Source organism: Rattus rattus, chromosome 9, assembly GCF_011064425.1.
Source record: "Rattus rattus isolate New Zealand chromosome 9, Rrattus_CSIRO_v1, whole genome shotgun sequence".
In the NCBI taxonomy this organism is placed as follows: Eukaryota; Metazoa; Chordata; class Mammalia; order Rodentia; family Muridae; genus Rattus; species Rattus rattus.
In genome coordinates this window covers 5,387,507-5,407,905 of record NC_046162.1, presented here as the reverse complement: position 1 = coordinate 5,407,905, position 20,399 = coordinate 5,387,507, and the positions used below count along the sequence as shown (strand labels likewise).

Here is a 20,399-nt window from a genome sequence, read left to right as displayed (position 1 = left end):
GTGTTCTTTTAGTCATCTTTATGCACCTTGGCTTTGATGAAAAAAAAATGTGGGATGAAAAATATTTCGTTTCCTCCCCGTTCCACCCTACAAGAATCTGTGTAGAAACAGCCTCAGCTTTAGAACCAGAGCACACAGAGGGGTCCTGAGGTCGGTGGCTAATCTAGAGCACATCTCAGGCCCGAGGCCAAGCTACAGGTGTCTATGGCCCACATAGCCTGAGGCTACCACAAAGAGGTGTTGTCCCTACCACAGCAGCAATGGACCGTGGGTAGGAGGACTGCTGGCTCTCGGCCAGGGTCATCTGTCCAGAGACACTAGAGGCAACATGGGGTGCTGTACCGTAGATGGAAGGTGTCCCAGGACTGCTGGACAGAGGTGAGGGATGACATAATCAGGACAGCCCAGCAAGGCTCATGTGCTCCCAATAGTCCCAATGCTGTGGGAAGGCACCCACACATGTGATGTCTGTGGAAGCTTCATCATGAGGGGACTCCGCAGCGTCCATCTATAATGAGCACTGAGAAGTGGGCTCCAGGTTGGTAGACAGTACCATGCTCGAGCTCTGTCTGTCCACCCCACGGTGACACCGGCAGGTCACTCTGGTCCTTCACCGTCCCACAGAAAGAGAGAAGCTCTACAGATCTGGTGCGGCTTGCTTGATCTGGCCTAACGTCCTTTCCACAAAGACCAGCCCACATGGGTGGAAATGTCACCTTGCACTGACTTCACAGGGTCCTTCCTTCCTCAGTGTTTGCTTGTCCTCCCAGGGGACCTTCCTGAGGCAGGACTCAGACCAAGGCTTCATAAGGGCAAAGCACCCGGCCACAAGGGACCATCTTTGTTTTGTTTCTACGGCAACAGATGCAGTTTCCACTTGAGATGCTGATGCAGCTTCTTTTTTTTTTTAGGGGGGGTGTCGAGAGAGGGTTTTTCTGTGTATCCCTGGCTAACTCTCTCTGTAGTGGATCTCTGTGGCCTCGAACTCACAAAGACCTACTGCCTCTGCCTCCCAAGTGCCGGGATTATAGATGTGTGCCACCACACTCTCTTCTTTTTAAATAAGTGTATTTAGTGTCTAAAACATGAGATATCTTTTTTTTTTTTTAAGTTGCAGGCATTTGTACTGGAAAGATTAAGGTGTCTGTCTTGCAAGCTTAAGGGCATGCTGGCACTCAGAAAAACCTGGGGTGGGGTCGGGTGTGTGTGTGTGTGTGTGTGTGTGTGTGTGTGTGTGTGTGTGACCCCTGTAGCTCAGAGGTTAGCCCAATTGTATCAATGAAATTCAGATTCCGTGCAAAAAAGTCACCTCAAAAGTCTTGCTTCAGGAAGATACACAATATTGACCTCTGGCCTCCATGATGACGCAGTTGTGTACTGTGGAATGAATGGGGCTGCCTACTTAGTAACTGTCCTTCCTGCCACAAGGCTGCCCGGGTCACAGCTGAATTCCCAGGCGCTTGTGGATAGCTTAGTCCCATTTCATTTCAGTCTCTGCTAGACCCCAGCTACCTGCCTCTCCAGCTCCTGCCTCAGCGCCTTTGAACTTCCTTCTGCTTCAGTTTTGCCACCAAATTTGCAGAGGTCTGCCTCCATCTAGCCTTCCTGGGATCAGTCTAAATGTCCCAGCCCCTCGCCCGAGGGAGGATCCCTCCGGTTCTATGCCAGGCCCCGGCTCCTGACCCCACCCCAGAAGGGCTGGCTGCAGCACTTCTCCACTAGATTTGCTAAAGTTGGCTTCCCACTTGCTCTGGTTTCCCCACACACGCCTGTGTCTGGAGTGTGCTTCTGCTCACAGACTCTGAGCTCAGGGAGACCAGGGACTTGCCAGATTGTGTTAGCCCCTGATACTGACCTGTAGTGGGAACATTTACACAACAGGAGTGGGCATTAGTTAGAAGCCAGAGTCTTCCCTTCTGAGAGCCTCTGTGGGCATCCTAAAACACAGTTTCCTTCCCAGTATTCTGGGCATGTTGGAAGAGACCTAGTTCCTCACAGACTGCCATCTCGGTTAGGGGTGAAGTGACATGGGACAATCACGAGGCCAAGGCTACATGGGGTCAGCCCAGGGTAGATGAACTGGGAGGCCTGTCAATACAGTAGCCACTCAGGGAGGAAACTGACTGTCAGCCATTGTACTCTGAGCTAAGCTAAATGCTCAAATCCACTCAGCTCAGCCACTGAGCACACGGGAGAATGCAAGGACACTTGGGGATGTGAATCTTATGGGAATTTCGTAACACCTGACTAGATAAACAGCTTCCAGTAAAAGTTCAGGTGTGTTTAAGTTTTAAAAACTGTGCTGTAAATGGGGCTGGAGAGGTGGTTCCATGGTTAAGAGCACTGACTGTTCTTCCAGAGGACCCAGGTTCAATTCCCAGCACCCACAAGGCAACTCCCAACTGTCTGTAATTCCATGTCCAGGGGATCCAACACCCTCACACAGACATACATGCAGGCAAAATGCCAGTACGCATAAAATAAGAAAAAAAAAAGTCATTTTTAAAAAAGTGCTGTAATACCCAGGCAATGGTGGTACGGGCCTTTAATCCCAATACTCCGGAGACAGAGGCACATGGTTCTCTGTGAGCTGGAGGCCAGCCTGGGCTACAGAACAAGTTGTAGGACATCCAAGGCCATACAGAGAAACCCTGTCTCAAACAAACAAACAAACAAACAAACAAACAAACAAAAAAACCCTTATGGCTGTAAGGGCAGGACACACACGGGATTTGTAAAGACAGAATAAAAAAGTATGATGTCTCAATAATAACTTCTCCATTGGTCATAGGTCAAGATGACCTCTTGTGCACACATTCTTACCTAAGGCGGGCTCTCCCCAACACCACCTGCCTTTTGGCCCTTCAAACACAGCTATCAGAACTGGTGATACCACCAGAAACAGAGTGCCCACGGCTCTCACGGGGCTGCAGCCCTCCAAGGCATGAGAGGGGACTTCCCAACCACTCGTACCATTTCATATTTGAAAGCAGAAGTGGAGATGGGAGTCCTCTAGAAAGATTTTGCTATGATTGTCAATTCTGGGGGAAAGTCACCTCACTTTGTGGGATGCAAGACGGCAGGTAGCGGAGTTACATGGCTTGGTGGAAGGTCCCTCCTGCCTGTGTGGGGTGCAGGCAGGCGCTTGGCTAGCGGTCAGCTCCTTAACCCCTATCCCCAGGAGCAGCCTTGACTAGCTCTGTTACACACGTACATGGGCGTCATGGCTCCTGGGAGCACGCAGGAAGCCTGGGCCTCAAGCCACCCCACAGAAAACAGCCAGTGTGGCCTCCAGCCTTCAATTTCAGCAGCCCATGGCTCCTCACTTCCACACAGCCTGGACTTAGCCAAACTTTCCAACCTTTCCAACTCCTGTGCATCCTGCAAGACACAGTTCAGGTGCTCCTTCCCCCTGAAGCTGGTCCACGTCCCATGCCACATCCTCAGGCACTGGGTGGGGTCTGAACTGACCAGACTCAAGGCTTTACCTCTTGGCCCCAAATCTGACCTTTTTTTTTTTTTTTTTTTTAATACAGCACAGAATGTACTTCCCCTAAGCAAAATGTAACTGAGTTGCCAAGGCCCAAAATAGATGTTTTCAAACTTAAACCATCATGACTCACCTAGAAGGTTCTTAAAGCTATCGGCTGCTGGGCAGCTTATGATCTGGGAGGACCAGGTGGGCCCCATCGCTGATATGAGTATCCCAGGAGATGCTGAGGTTGCTGACCTCTGTTAAGGGCAGCTACAAAGTCTTCACTTTGGCATCCAGGCCTTGCCCAAGATGGCCTCCAATTATTGTGCCAGCTGCACCTCTCCCCAGGGGTTGACCCAGTCCAAGAGCCGCTTTGACCCTAGGAAGTCCTCAAAGGAAGCCACACCTGCACTGCTTGTTCAACAAAAGCTGACCTGCTGACTTTAACGTCAATGAATGGGGAGTAGTTTGAATTTTGCAGCTCCAGAGCCAAACTGCCTTAGGTTATCTTGGCCTTCTTAAAGAGCCATTCATCGCTCACCTGTGCGTGTGACCTAATATCCTGTGACTACTATGCAACCTTTTGGATGGTATCCTTTTGGAACACGTAAACAGGTCCCCAGCTTCCATGAACCCAAAGCTAAGAATGTTGTCAGACAACATCTGAGGCCTAGAGGAGATTTCCCCAGTTCACTGTAATTGCCTACCTGATGTCTGCACCAATGTGTAGATGGTGGATATGGGAGGGGTATGGGCGGTGATGGTGAGGAGGGGAGGGATGGATGCAGTGATGATGAGGGTAAAGGGGCAAATGCAGTGGTAGTGGTGGAGGGGGAGGGGCAGATGCAGTGGTGGTGGTGAGGGGGAGGGACTGGTGCAGTGGTGGTGAGGAGGGAGAGAGGCTGGTGCAGTGGTGGTGGGGAGGGGGAGGGGCTGGTGCAGTGGTGGTGGTGAGGGGGGGGACTGGTGCAGTGGTGGTGAGGAGGGGAGGGGCTGGTACAGTGATGGTGGGGGAGGGGAGGGGCTGGTACAGTGATGGTGGGGAGGGGGAGGGGCTGGTACAGTGATGGGGGGGAGGGGGAGGGGCTGGTGCAGTGGTGGTGGGGAGGGGAGGGACTGGTGCAGTGGTGGTGGGGAGGGGAGGGGCTGGTGCAATGATGGTGGGGAGGGGAGGGGCTGGTACAGTGATGGTGGGGAGGGGCTGGTGCAGTGGTGGTGGGGAGGGGGAGGGGTGAGTGCAGTGATGGTGGGGAGGGGGAGGAGTGGGTGCGGTGCAGGTGGACAGGCGGTAGAAGGAGAGACTGATGAAATGATGGTAAACAAATGAGCAGGCCAGGAGACTTCAGCTCACACAGGAAATAGCTCTGTGATGCCAGTTTGGAAACAGACATTGAAAAATCTAAAAAAATTCTCACAAAGATTCCCAAGCAAGAAGGGAAAACCACTGCGATGCCTTCCCAGGGCCACAGGAGAGTGCCGCTCTTCTGGATATAGAGGATGCTATGACAGGACGAAACCAGCCCTCAACTAAAACGGCAAAGACGCCAAGGCAGGCTGGCCTACTTTAAAACTATGCATGAACTATCTAAAAAATACTCTTTGAATGTCACCAGTGGGTCCTCTAACAAAAAACATCGAGGAGTTTTCACTTTGTGCTTTTCTCCAATAACTACCTCAGTCCCCCAAGAGTTCAGGCACTGGAAGCCTGTTACCCCCTGTAGTGATGTTGGCAGAGTGGGGACTCGTCATGAAGTCACAGAGACTGCCTGCTGAAGGGACTGAGGAGTGTTGAGGTTCTTACTGGGACCTGAGGAGCTCTCTGGCTCCGGGCATCATCATGTGAACAACAAAGCTCTCTGGATTCCAACAGACCCGAGTCCATGCAGAGAGCCCAGCCAACCCTGTCACCATGGCCCTGAACCTCCAAAGCTATGTGCCAGCTAAATGTCTTGTGTTTTAAAGTCCCTCCTCAGGCACCCTATGGCTATGGGTACTACTCTAACACCAGCTGAGAGGACTGACTCCCCGTCCCTGGGCCAGACTTCCTCTTCCCCGCTCCATCCCTGCCTGGGATGTGAGAAATCACGGGACCTTGTGAACTTTCTCTTTTCCTAAGCAGCAAGATCTCTTTCTCCACTTAGCAAAAGTAAGTCAGGCACTCCACCATTAAAAGCTAAGACTCTTGCTTCCCACCAGGCATGAAAAATGACGAACCACCTCAAGTCAATAGCAAGTTCCCAGTGTCCCACACCTTTCTGATCAATGCACGTTTCTGAACCACCCCTCCCACCAACAGTGGCAAGACCTGGGCTCACACAGCCCCAGTGAGGGCAGAGGTGCCTGAGGGCCTGAGGTCCCTTAGCCATGACTCCGAACATCTGCAGGATTCTGGCAGTGCTAGCTGTACCCAGAGTTTACTTGAGATATTTCCTGCACGCACATCACTTTGCTTCCTGGGTGCTTAGAGTTGGGAGGGGTTTATTTACATATGTGTGGGTATGTCATGTATGTATGTAGTCTCTATATATAGTCTATCAGGCTGGAATGTAGCTCCATGGTAGAGTACTTGGCTAGCATAAACAAGGCCCTGGATTCAGTCCTCACCATTGGAAACACACACACAGACACACACACACACATACACACAGACACATACACACACACACGAGGGAGAGAGAGAGAGACAGACAGACAGACAGACAGAGACAGAAAGACAGAAAGAAAGTCGGCAAAACACAAGTTCTCCAAGATGCCCACTCTGAGGCATCTGGGTTTTGTCAGCTGAGAAGTGTCAGATGAGACAGGCTGGTGACAGGGGTAACTGCAGGGCAACCTCAGCCCATGAAGGCAGTGGGGTCCCATGGCCCCTGCAGGAGCCCAGGGCTCAGGGTGAGAGAGCACAGAAGCCAGGAGATCTGTGACTCCTGCAAACGACACCAGATCAGCACTCAAGCGCTGCCCTGTCCATGCCAGGCCTCTGGGCACCCATCCAGAATTGACTCGCTTAACCTTGGAGTGCTCCATGTCCAAGACACCACGAGGTGAGAATTCTTCATGGGGTGGCACGTTCAGGCTTGAGAGGATGTCAGACCTCAACCACACACAACGGCTTTACCAGGGGAACCTCCCTAAGTCCGCACAACTGACAGTCTGAGATCAGAAATTTTGAGCACCAATACCCCTCGTACTGTTCTAGACTTCTCACTAGGAACACACTCCTCCACTCGCACATGGCTACAGACGTGCCCAGCCTTCTCGGGTCAGACGCCACAGCACTTTGCTGTGTGGGAAGTGGGGGTGGGGGTGGGAAGAGAGGCCAAGGACTCAGAGCAGCCCACTTCACCTTCTCCCTGCTGCAACCCTGGCCCACACAGCAGATGCTCTTACCCATAGTTTTCCATCATAGTAGTAGGCCCCCAGGAGCTTCACGATATATGGGTGGTCGCAGGTGGCAAGGATCTCGATCTCCACGATGTAGTCCTCCAGTTCCTCCTCACTCTTAGTCTCAATGACTTTGGCTGCCGCCAGGGCGCCGGTCTCCTTGTTTTTGGCCTGCAAAGGTGAGACAGGAGGGTTACAAGGCAGGTCGGGCAGGAGACACCTGGGAGGCTTCCCAGGCCCCCACGCAAGTGTGAACACAGAGGCGGACATCCGAGGGGACACAGACACTCCCAACAATGGCCGGGGCACACGTGGTGTCACCAGAGAGAACATTCTATGTGTCTAATAAGGAAGTAAGATATAACCATACCGTAAATACAAGACTGGGCCAAAGCAGACATGCACATACGTAAAAATTAAATATTTATAATATGAAAACGAAAAGAAAAATAAAAACTCTGAGGAAAACACTTCCTGACAGCTGGCCAGGAAAAGCCTAAAATGAGGACTCATGAGCACTGTCAGCCTGAACCACTTAATGTTCTTGTTGTGCATGTGCGTGTGCGTGTACATGTGTGTGTGTAGCAGGCATGTATCATAGTAAAACTGCCTCCTGGCCACATGTCACCTAGGCAGAACACCTCTTCTTCTTTAAAATTTATTTACTTTTATGTGCATTTATTTACTTTTATCTGCATGTATGTCTGGGTGAAGGTGCCAGATCCTCTGGAACTGGAGTTACAGACAGTTGTGAGCTGCCGTGTGGGTGCTGGGTATTGAACTCAGGACCTCTGGAAGAGCAGCTAGTGTTCTTAACCACTGAGCCACCTCTCCAGCCCAGAACACTGCTTCTTATCTGATGAAAAAGGCAGTGAAAACTTTTGCCAGCTAGGATGACTTGGTCAAGAGACAGACTTAACAGGAGCGGCTGAGGGTTTGGGAGTGGAACAGGGCACTGGATGGCCACCACCAGAGTTCCCTTCTCCAGCAGCCAACGCAGAAGCTGCGGTCCCACCAGAGCCAAGGGAGCCCAACGCAGGGATTCTGGCTTGTGCATGCCGCAACCATGGGTGGGACCCACCTAAGGGACACCAAAGAGGCTGACACACACATGCAATGGCTGTTGTTCCACCTCAAAACGCCGAAACAGTGACAAACGAGCTTTATAAACGCTGGTCTCTAATCTAAATGAGAAAAGCCAGGCCCGAAACCTAAATCTGTATGATTCCACCGAACCGTCGGTGACAGAGACAGAAACTCAGAGTCTACCAGGGGCCGTGTGGAGTTGGGGTGGCCGCCTAGTGGATCCAGAATTTATTGGAGATGATTTAAAAACAAATAAAAAAAACCTTGGGTCGGGCATGGTGACCCAGGCCACAAACCTATCTCAGTACTCAGGATGCAGAGGCAGGAGGATCTCTGCAAACTGGAAGCCAGGTGGGCTTACGCTGTGAGCTCAGGCCAGCCAGGACTACATAGTGAGACAGTGTCTTAAAATAAAATAAATAAAATAAAATAACAAACCTTGAAACGGACAGTAGTGAAGACTCCAAGACTTGTGGACTTAAATTCCCCAAAAGAGAGGCATAAGCGTGTGAATAGCGGAGGCCTGCCACCACTCCACCGCACAAGGGGACCCCAGAAACCGGACACGAGACTCACAACTCCCTCAGTATCGCCCAAGCTGCCAAAGATGCTGCTACGACCTTCGACCTCTCCACTTCAGTGCTCACAAGGGCAGAGTTCACAGTGTGGACGGGGCCCTAGAAGCCAGCAGCTGCTTGTCACCGAGCACAGGGCTGGTGGATCCTCCACCTCTGCCTTCCTCGGGGGTGGGGCCTCACGCCCACTGTGACCTCTCGTGACAACTGTACACACAGCAGGACAGCCCTTTCTGTGCCTCTGCAGCCCCTGAGTGACAGCGCGTGTGCCCTCACAGGATCAAGTCAGCAGTCAAGTTCTGCAGCCCAAGACTAATAAGCAAGTCCAAGTTCAGAGAGGAGACACACGCCTGGGATCTGCACCTGGGTCGTCACCTACCGTCGCAGCTTCTCTACGGTCTCCAGACTACCTATCCTCAACCTTCCTAACGCCGCCAACCGTTAACACAGTTAACATGTCATGGTGACCCCAACGTAAAATTACCTCACTGTTACTCCATAACTGTAAATTTGCTGGTGATCTGAATCATAAATGAAATGTCTGTGTTTTCCCATGGTCTTGGACAACCCCTGTGAAAGGGTCATGACCCACAGGTTGGGAACCGCTGTTCCACACTCTACAGGTCCATCCAATCCCCAGCGTGGAGAAGCCTCTACAAACGGATGACTTTGCAATGCCTCAGGCAATGTCCATTTAGGATGACCACGCACTCAGACAGCTACCTGGCCTCAGGAATTAAAGATCTGCATGGAGAGGTGTACATCTGCATGGAGAGGTCACCTATCCTGCTGAGAGGGACCAGGTGGCTGCTTATGATGGGCGTGGCGGCCTTCAAGAAGGAAATGGTGTAAAGCCTACAACCAGCATTTTCCTGTCTGTTCTCAGCTCAAGTCTTCCATCAAAGCTGCTAAGAGCTCCAAACGCCCTGCAGGGATGAGGACAGCTCCTGTTTATGGCAGACAGAGTCTGCTCCCCTCCCTCTGTTGATACTTCTTAGTGTGTTAGGTCAATTACCATCTCAACCACCCTCCACAGCGAGTGCTGCTGTCAGTCCTGCGAAGCCTGCACTCAGTGGTGACCAGTCCTCCCCTGCCAAAGTTCTTCTCGGAGTACAGAACACAGCCCAGGAGCTCTGATCAGCAAGTTGTGTGTGGGGTTAGGGGGTTCTTTTCCCCTCAACTCGATTTTCAGTGCTTGTTCAGAACAGATTAAGAATTATTTAGAGATGTGGTGAGTGTTATTGCCGTATGCCTTTAATCCCAGCACCAGGGGGGGCAGAGGCAGGTAGATCCCTGAGTTGGAGACTAGACTACAGAGTGAGTTCACACACACACACACACACACACACACACACACACACACACGAGATAAGCAGCTAAAGTCTCCTCACTTCCTTTGGAGAGGCAGAGAGGAAGGGTGGGCCTTTGGGGGTGGCAGATGGAGGGTCAGGTGACCACAGCACCTTCTCAGCCACCATGAACTAGGCAAAGGCCATCTATTCATCACTACTGTGGCTGCCGAGGCTGCATGACACCTTTTCCAGAGCTCCCTCAAAAAAGATATTTTCCTGTAAATGTGGAGGAACAACCACTGTTTTCCAGGAGCACACAGAACCCGCTTTGCCTTACGCTGTAAGAGCAACATTGACCAAAGGGCCGGGCCTCCAGCAAGGAGCCAGTATCAACACCAGGACTCCTCAGACGGTGCCCAGTGCCATGGCCCAGGGAGGGGCCATGCAGTGGCTTGCCAAAACCAAATTCCTTAAGATCCTGGCTGAGACAGCAATCCAATCCCAAAAGGCAGCAGAGGATGTTGCAACAGTGGATGAACACACACACACACACACACACACACACACACACACACACACACACAACCAGCCAGTGCTGACCAGTGCCGCCCAGACCAGGAAGGCAAACACCATTCTCAGTCAACAGAGGAAGCTGAGATTCAGATAGGAGTGCGAGCTTTGAAGGCCAGACCTGTCCCGAGCCTGACTGCTCAGAGCACCAAATCACATCCAGAAGGTTCAACGGCCGTGAGGTAAAGACTAATGACGAGCACAGCCAGAACCAACCGCTCGCACCAAGGGGCCTTGACAGCCGCAGGCACTGAGCCTCCCACAGACACTGAGACAAGCACTGGCCACATGCCTACTCCCCAGACTGAGGCCTGGAGAGGGGAGTATGGAGTCTAGAGCCGTGTGGTCTTGACCTGGAGCTAGGGTTCAAAGAGAACACTATGCTTTCTAGGGCCGTTGCTTGATCGCTTGCCGCCTGTCCCCGGCTTCTGCTTTCTGTACGAGAAGATAGCCAGATGGACAGTCAGGTGTGTGGCTGTTGAACCAACTCCTTGGAAGGCAGAGGCAGGAGCATCACTTGACCCTAGGAGCTCAAGCCCAGCCTGGCTAACAGAGTGAGAACCCGTCTCCATATGAAGAGAAGCCATATGTTGAGAGGGGTGGAAATCACCGTCCAGGGCCGTCCAGCTCTAATGAACAGGACTTGGGCCCCTGGGGTTTCAAAGTCCTTGAAACTTAACTGCTTCCCAGAGTTGTCTATTCAGTCAGCACAAATCCTGTCTGGGCCTCGGGATTCCCTCTGTACAGTTACAGGGTGGAGTACTATGCCCAAGCTCTCTGTGTGCTACGGGGAGACCCTGGAGAAAGGGGGTGAGGGTCTGAACAAATGAGGTGCAGGCAGAAGTGAGCAGGCAGAACTCCCATGACCATACAACATTAAGGTTTCAAAAATCCATCTCCACCAGCTCATGGCAAGGAAGGCGGGGGACGAGGGGGATCCCCAGTCCTGCTGTTCGCTGGCGGTCTCTAACCTCAGAGCCCACACCCTTGAAAGCAGAGACAGTGGCCACTTGTGTTTTCTGGCCCAGACACTCGGTGGGAACAATCCTCCCTGTTGTGACAGCCTGGGGCCCTGCCTAGAGGAGGTGGGGCCACTCACCCAGCCCTGCCAGGAACCCTGCCCTATCCCAGGGGTTCAGCAAGCCAGTTCTGAAGCTGGGGGATTACTGAGACCTGGGACAGGCCCCAGACACGTCCCTTTTTTGATGGCCAGCTGACCACTTGGTCCTCTCCCTTCAGCAAGGCCTTCAGCCACAGTTCTTAAACTCTAAGTTCCTGATTCCCATTCTCCAGATGGAGAAACAGAGTCCAAAAAAAAAAAAAAAAAAAAAAGCGGAGACCCAAGCCTGAGCACTACGACTGAAGGAGAACGGGGTGCAGAAGTCTAGGGCCTCGTAGCCTCTGCAGCTGTCTGGAAATGAATCCTGGAGCACACCATTCTGCACTGTACTTATAAAACTCTACTGTGTCTCTTTCTCAGTCCGAGATCCAGAGGGGCTGATTCCCACCCTGGTCCAGGTACACATGCAGGCCCAACCAGTCAGAGCCACAGGTCACAGCCAACCTTGTCAGAGCTGCTGGTTCAGCTACTTGGACATGTGAGCCAAGGTGGGCAAACTGTCCCTGAATGCTTTCTTGTCTGTTTGGAGGGTTTTTTCCATTTCCCTGAAGTTACCAGAAAAGTGGCTTTCTCTCGGGTGGCTAAACTGGCGGACTGGAAGGGTGGGGAACTGTGGGTCCCACCTCCACCTCCCCGGCTCCTGTGCTGGTGTGCTAGGGCTTAGATCTAAGGCTCATGCACACTCAGCAAGGGCTCTACCACTGAATTATATCCCTAGTCCTGCATTTTAACAAGTCTAAGATGGGTTTGGGTTTTTTGTTTTTTGTTTTGGCATGTATGGTGTGTGTGCGTGTGTTCACATGTATGTGGACACGTGTTTTTTATGCATGCATGTGAAGATCTGAAGTTGGGTGTCTTTCTACATCGCTCACGGTTCTGGCCAGTCTGCCCCAGGAGACTGCCTGGCGCCAGCTCCCATGGACTGGGATTACTGGCTTTGACGGCAGTGCTGTGTATCCGAACTCTGGTCCTCAAGGTTACACAGCGAGTGATCACACTGAGCCATCTCCCCAGCCCTGAGTTGTGGTTGCTGTTACCGTTTAGTGGTGCTGTGGCTTGAAACCAAGGCCTCACGCACGCTGGCGAGCATCCTACCACCGAGCTCCACCCTTGTGCAGGGCAGTCCATCTTGTCTCTTCTTCAGTCAGCCAGAGAGTGAAGACAAGATAGAAGCAATGCCCATGGGAGGGGGGGACCCAGAGTGCTGAGGACCACAGAGCATTTGGGGCCAGTTGCCCCCAGTAGCGCTACTGGTCTCTTACTGGTTATGCAGGGCAATAAACTCCCTGGGGGACTCGTGTCATTTGCTACCAAAAAGGAAATGAGTCTCCCATCTGGGGATGCTCCCACAGAGAGCAGGCATGTATGGAAGTGTTTTAGCACTGGCCACACATAGGGCCGTCTCCAGTCCCACACTGACCACAGAGGGACATTCACAAGATGCCCAGGAAAAATAACTTGAGATCTGGGGACCGACTCTGAAAGTACGACTACAGGCAAGCCGGAACCACAGAGCTATCCTGTCAAAAGACTCTCTTAAAAAGGAAAAGAGAGGAAAAGGAACAGATTGCTGTGCACTTAATAAGTTAACAAAAACAGCAATAGTGACCAGACACTGGGACGAGGTGGTAAAATAGAGGCCCTCATTGCAGGGGAGAATTTAAACGGCTTCAGTCTTCCAAAGGAAACAACTGGCCAGAGCGGTTCTGGGTTTGTTTTGGTTTGGTTTTTTGAGACAGGTTTGAAATACCTTTTAAGCCTATTAGCCCTCATTTCTGGGACTTCAGAGCCAAGAAATAATTCAAGAAAGACAACAAAAGAAAGGTACAGGATCAAGCTTACAGCCCATAACTACTGAAATGAGGAAGGAGTGGCCTAAATGCTTAACTCGAGATGGCTGAATTGCTTGAATGGGACATTAACAACCCTTTAACACTGCAAGTGGACGGTCTAGCGACAAGGGAAACCAGCTAAACTGTAATCCTAACAAAACAGGATAAAGAAATTACCCTTGGGGAAGAGAGCATTCCTACAGACAGAGAGGAGCTGAGGACAGGCCACGGAAGACAAGTGCCTTTCACGGATGCCAGCTGGCGATTACGCACATGAGTCCCAGTGAGGGTAGGGAGTGTAAAGGAGTCTCCTGGACAGAAGGTGAGTACTTCCCCAGACCTGGCCTTACAAGTTCTTACAGGCTGGCAGAGGCAGGCAGCCCGAGCCCCGCCGTCCAGATGGCTGCTGCTAGCTACCCAGGGAGGCATAAATGAATGAGAATATAATGAAGTGAAACCTGAGTACCTCAGCTGGTGGCACTGCCATGTGGCAAATGCTTCCTGACCAAGAAGAGGTGGCTGGTGTACTGAACACAGCAGACACACAAAGCACCCTCACGCCTGCAGAACGTTCCAGCGGATACCACACTCAGGCATTAACCCCTAGCCCTCTGTAGTAGAACATGTCCTCAGAGGAGAGAATCTTCAAAGTCCCAGGCTCCAGAAGAGTTTTGTTTGTTTGTTTGTCTGTCTGTCTGTCTTCCAGAAACTGAAAAAGGAGTTGAAGCTAGGCAGTGGTGACACACACCTTTAGTCACAGGACTTGGGAGGCAGAGGCAGGTAGATCTCTGAGTTCTTGTGAGTTAGCCTGGTCTACAGAGCAAGTTCCAGGATACACAGAGAAATATGTGAGAGAGAGAGAGGGGGGGGGGTTGAGAGAGATTGAGAGATTGAGAGAGAGAGAGAGAGAGAGAGAGAGAGAGAGAGAGAGAGAGACTGAGAGGGAGGCATGAGGGTTGTACAGATACTCCTGCCCCTAGACACACAGCTGTTGTCGAGGTCTCCTAGCAACCTGGCTACGGCTCAGGTGTGAGGAAACAGTTCCAGCTGACTTGTCCATGAGTGTCCACGTGCCGGCCAACAGCTGAAGTCTGGAGCAGGCAAAGTTAAAGGTTTCTACTTTCCTGTCTCTGGATGTTGACAGCTGTGCTGGGCATGCATCAAAAGAGGTTCAGGACCCTGGAAGCAGCGGGTCTCAATCTGTGTCGTAGGGAATGGTAAGGAATGTCACCAATCATAGGGGGGCTTTCGTTCAGGGAATAGGGAGTGGGAATCAGCTCTGGGGGGGAACCAGGCCACAGAAGAACTGGTTATTGAGAGGCAAAGACCAATATCCATTCAAGAAGGGGACTGGGGGCAACAGACTCAGAGCCTGGTGTGCAGGAGTTGGAAATCAAAGGCTGGTAAGGCCAGCACGCAGGAGGAGGCAGGGTAAGAAAGACTTCCAGCAGGCATTCTGGAGGCAGGACACTGAGCACTGGCCTCGACCCAGCACAGGCTCAGAAGGAATGGAGATGTACATCACCTCCTTCTGTGGAAAAGAAAAAGAAGGCCCAGAGAGAGAAGAGACCTGTCCCAGGTCACACGCCAGAAAGCAACCGTCAGGACTTGAACTCAGGCAAGTCTGGCTCATAGCCCAGGTCTTTCTTTGCCTTAAGCCAATCACCTCGGGTCTCCAGACCAAAAGCACTGGGTCCCAGCCCTCCCTGACCACCTCTCGCTCCACTATCTACATGCACAGCACTGAGCGGCTTCCTAAAGCTGGCTAGGCACAGCCTGTGCTCCCTGGCCCCCGCCCGAGCCCTTGTGAGCCCTTCCACACAGGCTGCTGGTGCTACGGTCACGTGCAACTCAGATCTGAGCTGGCTGTGAGCTATGAAAGGCCAAGCCCATGTCTGATTCCTCTCAGCCTACACCCCTATAGAGCCTGGCACAGAATGGCCGGGGATTGGGGTGGGGAGAACAGGGAAGAAAAGCCTTAAAGACAGACATGACGGAGGATGGATGGATGGATAGGTGGGTGGGTGGGAGGGAGGATGGAGGAGTGAGAGGATGGATGGGTGGGAGGATGAATGGTTGGGTGGGAAGATGGATGAGCGAGTGGGTGGGGGGATGGATGGGTCTGTGGGGGGAATGGGTGGTGGGTGGGGAGATGGATGGTTGGGTGGGAGGAGGATGGGGGCATGAGGGGATGGATGCAAATGAGTGGTGTGGTGCTTTGAGTGAGAACGGCCCCTATAGGCTTTGAATGCCTGGTCCTCAGCTGATGCAGCTGTTCAGGAAGGATTCAACATGTGGCCGTGTTGGAAGAGGTGTGTCACAGGGGTGGGCGTTGAGATTTCAAAAGCCCATGCCATCCCCGGTTGGCGCTCCTTCTATCCCTGCCTCACGCTTGTTGATCAGGTTGTGAGCTCTCAACCATTGCTCCTGCACCTGATTGCTTGCGTCATGGTTGCCATGCTCCCCACCATGATGGTCACTGGCTTTAACCCTCTGGAACTGTAAGCCTCGGATACATTCTTTCTTCTACAAGTGGCCTCGGAAAGATGGGTCTCTTCGTAGCAATAGGAGAGTAGCTGGTGGCCAGCAGGAGGGATGGGCAGACAGCGGATGGGTAGACACAGAGGAGGAGGAAGGCCCAGTCGGCACTCCTACAGAACAGGAGAAGACTGGGAAGTTACAAGAGTCCGTTTCCTCTGGGCTCTCCAGGGGTCCTGTTCTAGTTCTGGAAGATGCCACCTGTTTGCCTGACAGGAGCCAAAGGCCCTGGCTGGGCCAGGACATACACAGCTAACGAGTCCTGCCAAGCAGAGAGAGCCACTTCCCAGTGAAGCTTTGACTTGCTGACAAACGAGCCAGCCAAGTTTCAGAAGTGACACTTGAGGACAGCAAAGACTCTGTGGCACAAAAGCGGAGAAGTGACAGACCCACAGACCCACAGACGTGCATTCAGCACTCCCAGGAGGAGATGCCTGCTGGGCCATCCCGGGCCAGCCAGAAAATGCTAAGCCTCCAAGCCCTTTTGGCTTGGGACCAAACCCAAACAGGATCGGCCTCAAAGATACGGAGTCGTGGCCTTGGCCGAGGAGCCTGGCAACCGGTCCGACTTGGCCAGGCATGTGGGAACCTTTGGGTCCCAGCTTTTCAAACACGGTGAGGAGTCCAGCCCCAAGATATCATTGGGAATGGAGAGGAAGGTGGCCATGAGCTGGCTCTGCATCCTGGGAGGCAAAGCTCCAGCTTTGACAGGCTGCTTCTTGCCCTCAGAGAGAACACGGGGGGAGGGGGTACTGCAGTTTATAATAGCATCCCTTAATCCCTACAACTTAGGGATCCTTTGGCCCATCTCAGTTTCCCATCTCAGAGTTATAGACAGCAAGTAAATCACTGTTGACTTGATTTGGTTTGGTTTGGTTTTTCAAGACAGGGTATCTCTCCATGCAGCTCTGGCTGTCCTGGAACTCACTCTCTAGACCAGGCTGGTTTCGAACTCACAGAGATCCACCAACCTCTCTGCCTCCGGTGTGCTGGGATTAAAGGCATGTGCCACCACTTCCCAGCTGCTGTTGTCTTTTTATTTTGTTTTAGTTTTTTTAACCCACAGTACAAACTTTCCGTGTTGTTTTTTTATTATTCTAAAAATAACACAAGTTCACAGAAAAAAAAATCGTAATACTAGAATAGCACAAAAAAAGAAAAATCAAAAGAATCTCAGACACTGCTTTCTGCGTTCTGTATGATTGGCTTTCCACATGCCTCCACGGGCAGCACAGCCAGCCCAGGCTGGCACTCTCCACTGTGTGACTGGTGACTGCAGGTGACTGCGTTCCTGTCTGCCTACCTTTCTACACTGAGGACTCCTGTCCGAGACGGTCTGTCTGCTGAGGGAACTTGAGAACAGCACTTAGAACAGGCCCAGCTGATTAACAAAAAAAGGATTAAATAGTGCGCTCTAATGTCTCTACATTTGAATGTCTTCACATTCTAATTTAAAATATATATTTATATATTTTATATATATAATATATATAAATATAATAATTAAAATATATATTTATATATAATATAATATATATAAATATATTTATATATTTTATATATAAATTTATATATTCATAGGGTTCAGGGAGACCGCTCAACACATGCGAAGTATGTGACAATCCCGGGGTCTGCGTGACAGTCACTTCATCCACTGATCACTGCTGTGTGTTAGCAACGTTCAAAAGGCCTCTGCTGAGCTAGTGTGGCAGCGCGCACCTTTAAGTCTGGAACCCGGAAGGCAGAGAGGTAGGTGGATCTCTGAGTTCAAAGCCAGTCAGGTATACATAGAAAGTTTCAGGACAGCCAAGGACTAAAAAGTTAAACTTTGCCAAAAATAAATAAATAAACAGACACAGACAGACAAACCAAAAATCTGTATGACTACTTTAAAATGTACAGCCAAGTGGGATGCTGCCTGTACTCCCCACACCGCGCAAGCAGCAAGCAAATACAGCAAAACTAGGATGCATATACACCTTTAAACCTAGAGCACGCACGCGCGCGCACACACACACACACACACACACACACACACACACACACACGCTCGTGTACATGCACACACATGAATGCACCTCCACCATAGCCCCACTAAAGCATTACAAGCTAGTTCTCCTATATAGCCTCTCTCTACACCCATCAGGCATCCTCTCTGTTGAGGAAAGCTCCCAGGCCCCCAAGCACAGGTAAGCACCATCCCTCCCTCTCATCTGAGATCAAGTCCTCTATGCTGTATGTGTTAAGTCACCAATGGCCTCGGAGCACAAACCACTCCCATCCTCTCTCCAGCGGCTGCTAGCTAGACCAGACTCAGAACTAGGCCAATGCTGGCACCTAGGCCTCTAGGCTCCTCACTAACAGTGGCCCCCAGCCATGTCCTTGGCGCCCTTGGATTTCCTGTTGCCTTTGAAGGTTAAGGGGGGGCCCTGGAATCCTTCAAAAAGAGCCAAAGAATCAGAACAAAGGTAGGAAGACTCCTGAGGACAAACATGGAGGTACGCCAGTACAGAGGGGCCACCATGTCATAAGCGTACCAGCCTGGACAGTGGCACCCACCTTAAAAGGCCAGGTATGGGTTTGGGCTGCCAGACCAGGCAGTGCTTTCCAGAAAGGAAAACAGAAACAAGCAAAACCCAACACTGCTTCCTCCTTCCAGGACAGTCTAGCTAGCTGCCTCTCTGATATCCAGGGTGCCACCCTAAACCCCATACCATGGGGCAGTCACAGTTGGGGGCCTTGGCACCCCCAAGGTGGCCTTCTGGTTTGGGTTGTTTGGTGTACTGAGGATGGAAGCTTAGGCCTCATGCACAAGCCAGACCCAGGGTGGCCTTCCTTATCTCCAACAAATCATGTTTATCTTCATACCATAGAGCAGTAAACACAGGCTGACCCTAGGAACCACCCCCAGGCATCTAGCCAGAGCGGCCTCAGCACAAGCAATTAGGGACATCCGGGGAACGTGTCTGTCACTCCCCAAGTATCCATCATCATCTGAAGTTAGCCCCAGACTCAGGACCTAGCAACAACAGTTGTCTACCTGGTTTTCTCAGTGCTGGGCTTTCTCTGCACCGTGGGCCAGCCCATCAGGCCACAAACAGAGCCAAGGCCTGCTCTGATTCATAGTTCACAGCTCAGAACACTGAGGCGGAAGGGCTGTGAAGACAGCGCAAGGGTTAAGAGCATGTGCTGCCCTTGCAGGATGGCAGGGTAGTTCTCAGCACCCACAGGTAACTCCAGCGCCAGGGGATGCAGTATCCTGGCCTCCAGAGGCACCTGCACTCATGTGCACATATCTATGTGCACATACACATATCACACACACACACACACACACACACACACACACACACACACATACATGCACACAATTTAAAAAATAATAAAAACACAAAGACTGGAGAGACTTTTCCGTGATGAAGAGCATTCGTTGCTCTTGCAGAAGCCCTGGGTTCAGTTCCCAGCCCCCCTTGGTGCTCCACAGTCTCTCATAAGCCCAGTTCCGGGGGATCCAACAGGTACACAGATGATGCACATTCGTGCAGGCAGGCAAAACACTCACACACATAAAAAGTAAATACGATTTTAAATGTTTTAAATAATAACAATCAACTTAAACACAGGCCGAGGGTGAGGTGGCTTATCCAGGGTCACAAACACAGTAGGGAAAAGCTAAGAGCTGAGTCCTGAATCCACTGTGTGGCACTTGTTCATTCATAGCTGTTATATCTGAACAGTGTGTGGAAGAGAGTGTGTGTGTGCGTGTGAGCGTGAGCGAGTGTGTGTGTGTATGTGTGTGTAGTGTGTGTGTAGTGTGTGTGTGAGTGTGTGCGAGTGTGTGTGTATGAGTGTGTGTGTATGTGTGTGTGTGAGTGTGTGTATGTGTGTGTGTGAATGTGTATGTATGTGTATGTGTGTGTATATGTGTGTGTGAGTGTGTGTGTGTGTGTGTGTGTGTGTGTGTGTGTATGTGTGTGTGTGGGTGTGTGGTGTGTGTATGTGTGTGTGTGTGTGTGTGTGTGTGTGTGTGTGTGTGACATCTAAAGCGTCTTTACTAACGGTTCTGAAATATACTAGTAACAGTAGCTACTGTGCCCAGCCTGCTGAGCTTCAGCCATTACGAGTCATTTTTCTTTACCAGGTCGGTGGTAGCGCACACCTTTGATCTCAGGAGGCAGAGACAGGCAGATCTCTGTGCCTTTGAACCCAGGGTGCAGGCCTGGTCTACAGAGCAAGTTCCAGGACAGTCAGGACTACACTGAGAAACCCTATCTCTAAAAAAACAAAACCAAACAAACAAGAAACAAAACAACATCAGCAAAAACAAAGAAGCCATTCCTTCTACTCAACTGCTTCCTATCCAGTTAACAGCCCTCTCTCCAGCACAACCTATTCTGTTACATCCGCAGGAGAGGGCAAAGGAACACAGGGAGCCCTGTACAGTGAGCATGTGCGTGTGGTCCTGTGAAGGGGAGAGCGCTGACTGAGGTGAGGAGGGTAAGCAGGGGCAGCCGCTCTGAGTGAGTTAAA

General features: G+C 51.4%; 1 protein-coding gene across 1 annotated transcript in view; it reads right to left on the bottom strand.

Moving 5' to 3' along the window:
* Positions 1–20,399, bottom strand: part of Stk10 (serine/threonine kinase 10) — an 88,454-nt gene that overhangs the window by 58,375 nt on the left and 9,680 nt on the right. Inside the window, exon 2 of the mRNA XM_032912813.1 lies at positions 6,863–7,027. Within this exon, the coding sequence (XP_032768704.1) occupies positions 6,863–7,027 (165 nt within the window). The remainder of the gene's footprint in view (positions 1–6,862; positions 7,028–20,399) is intronic.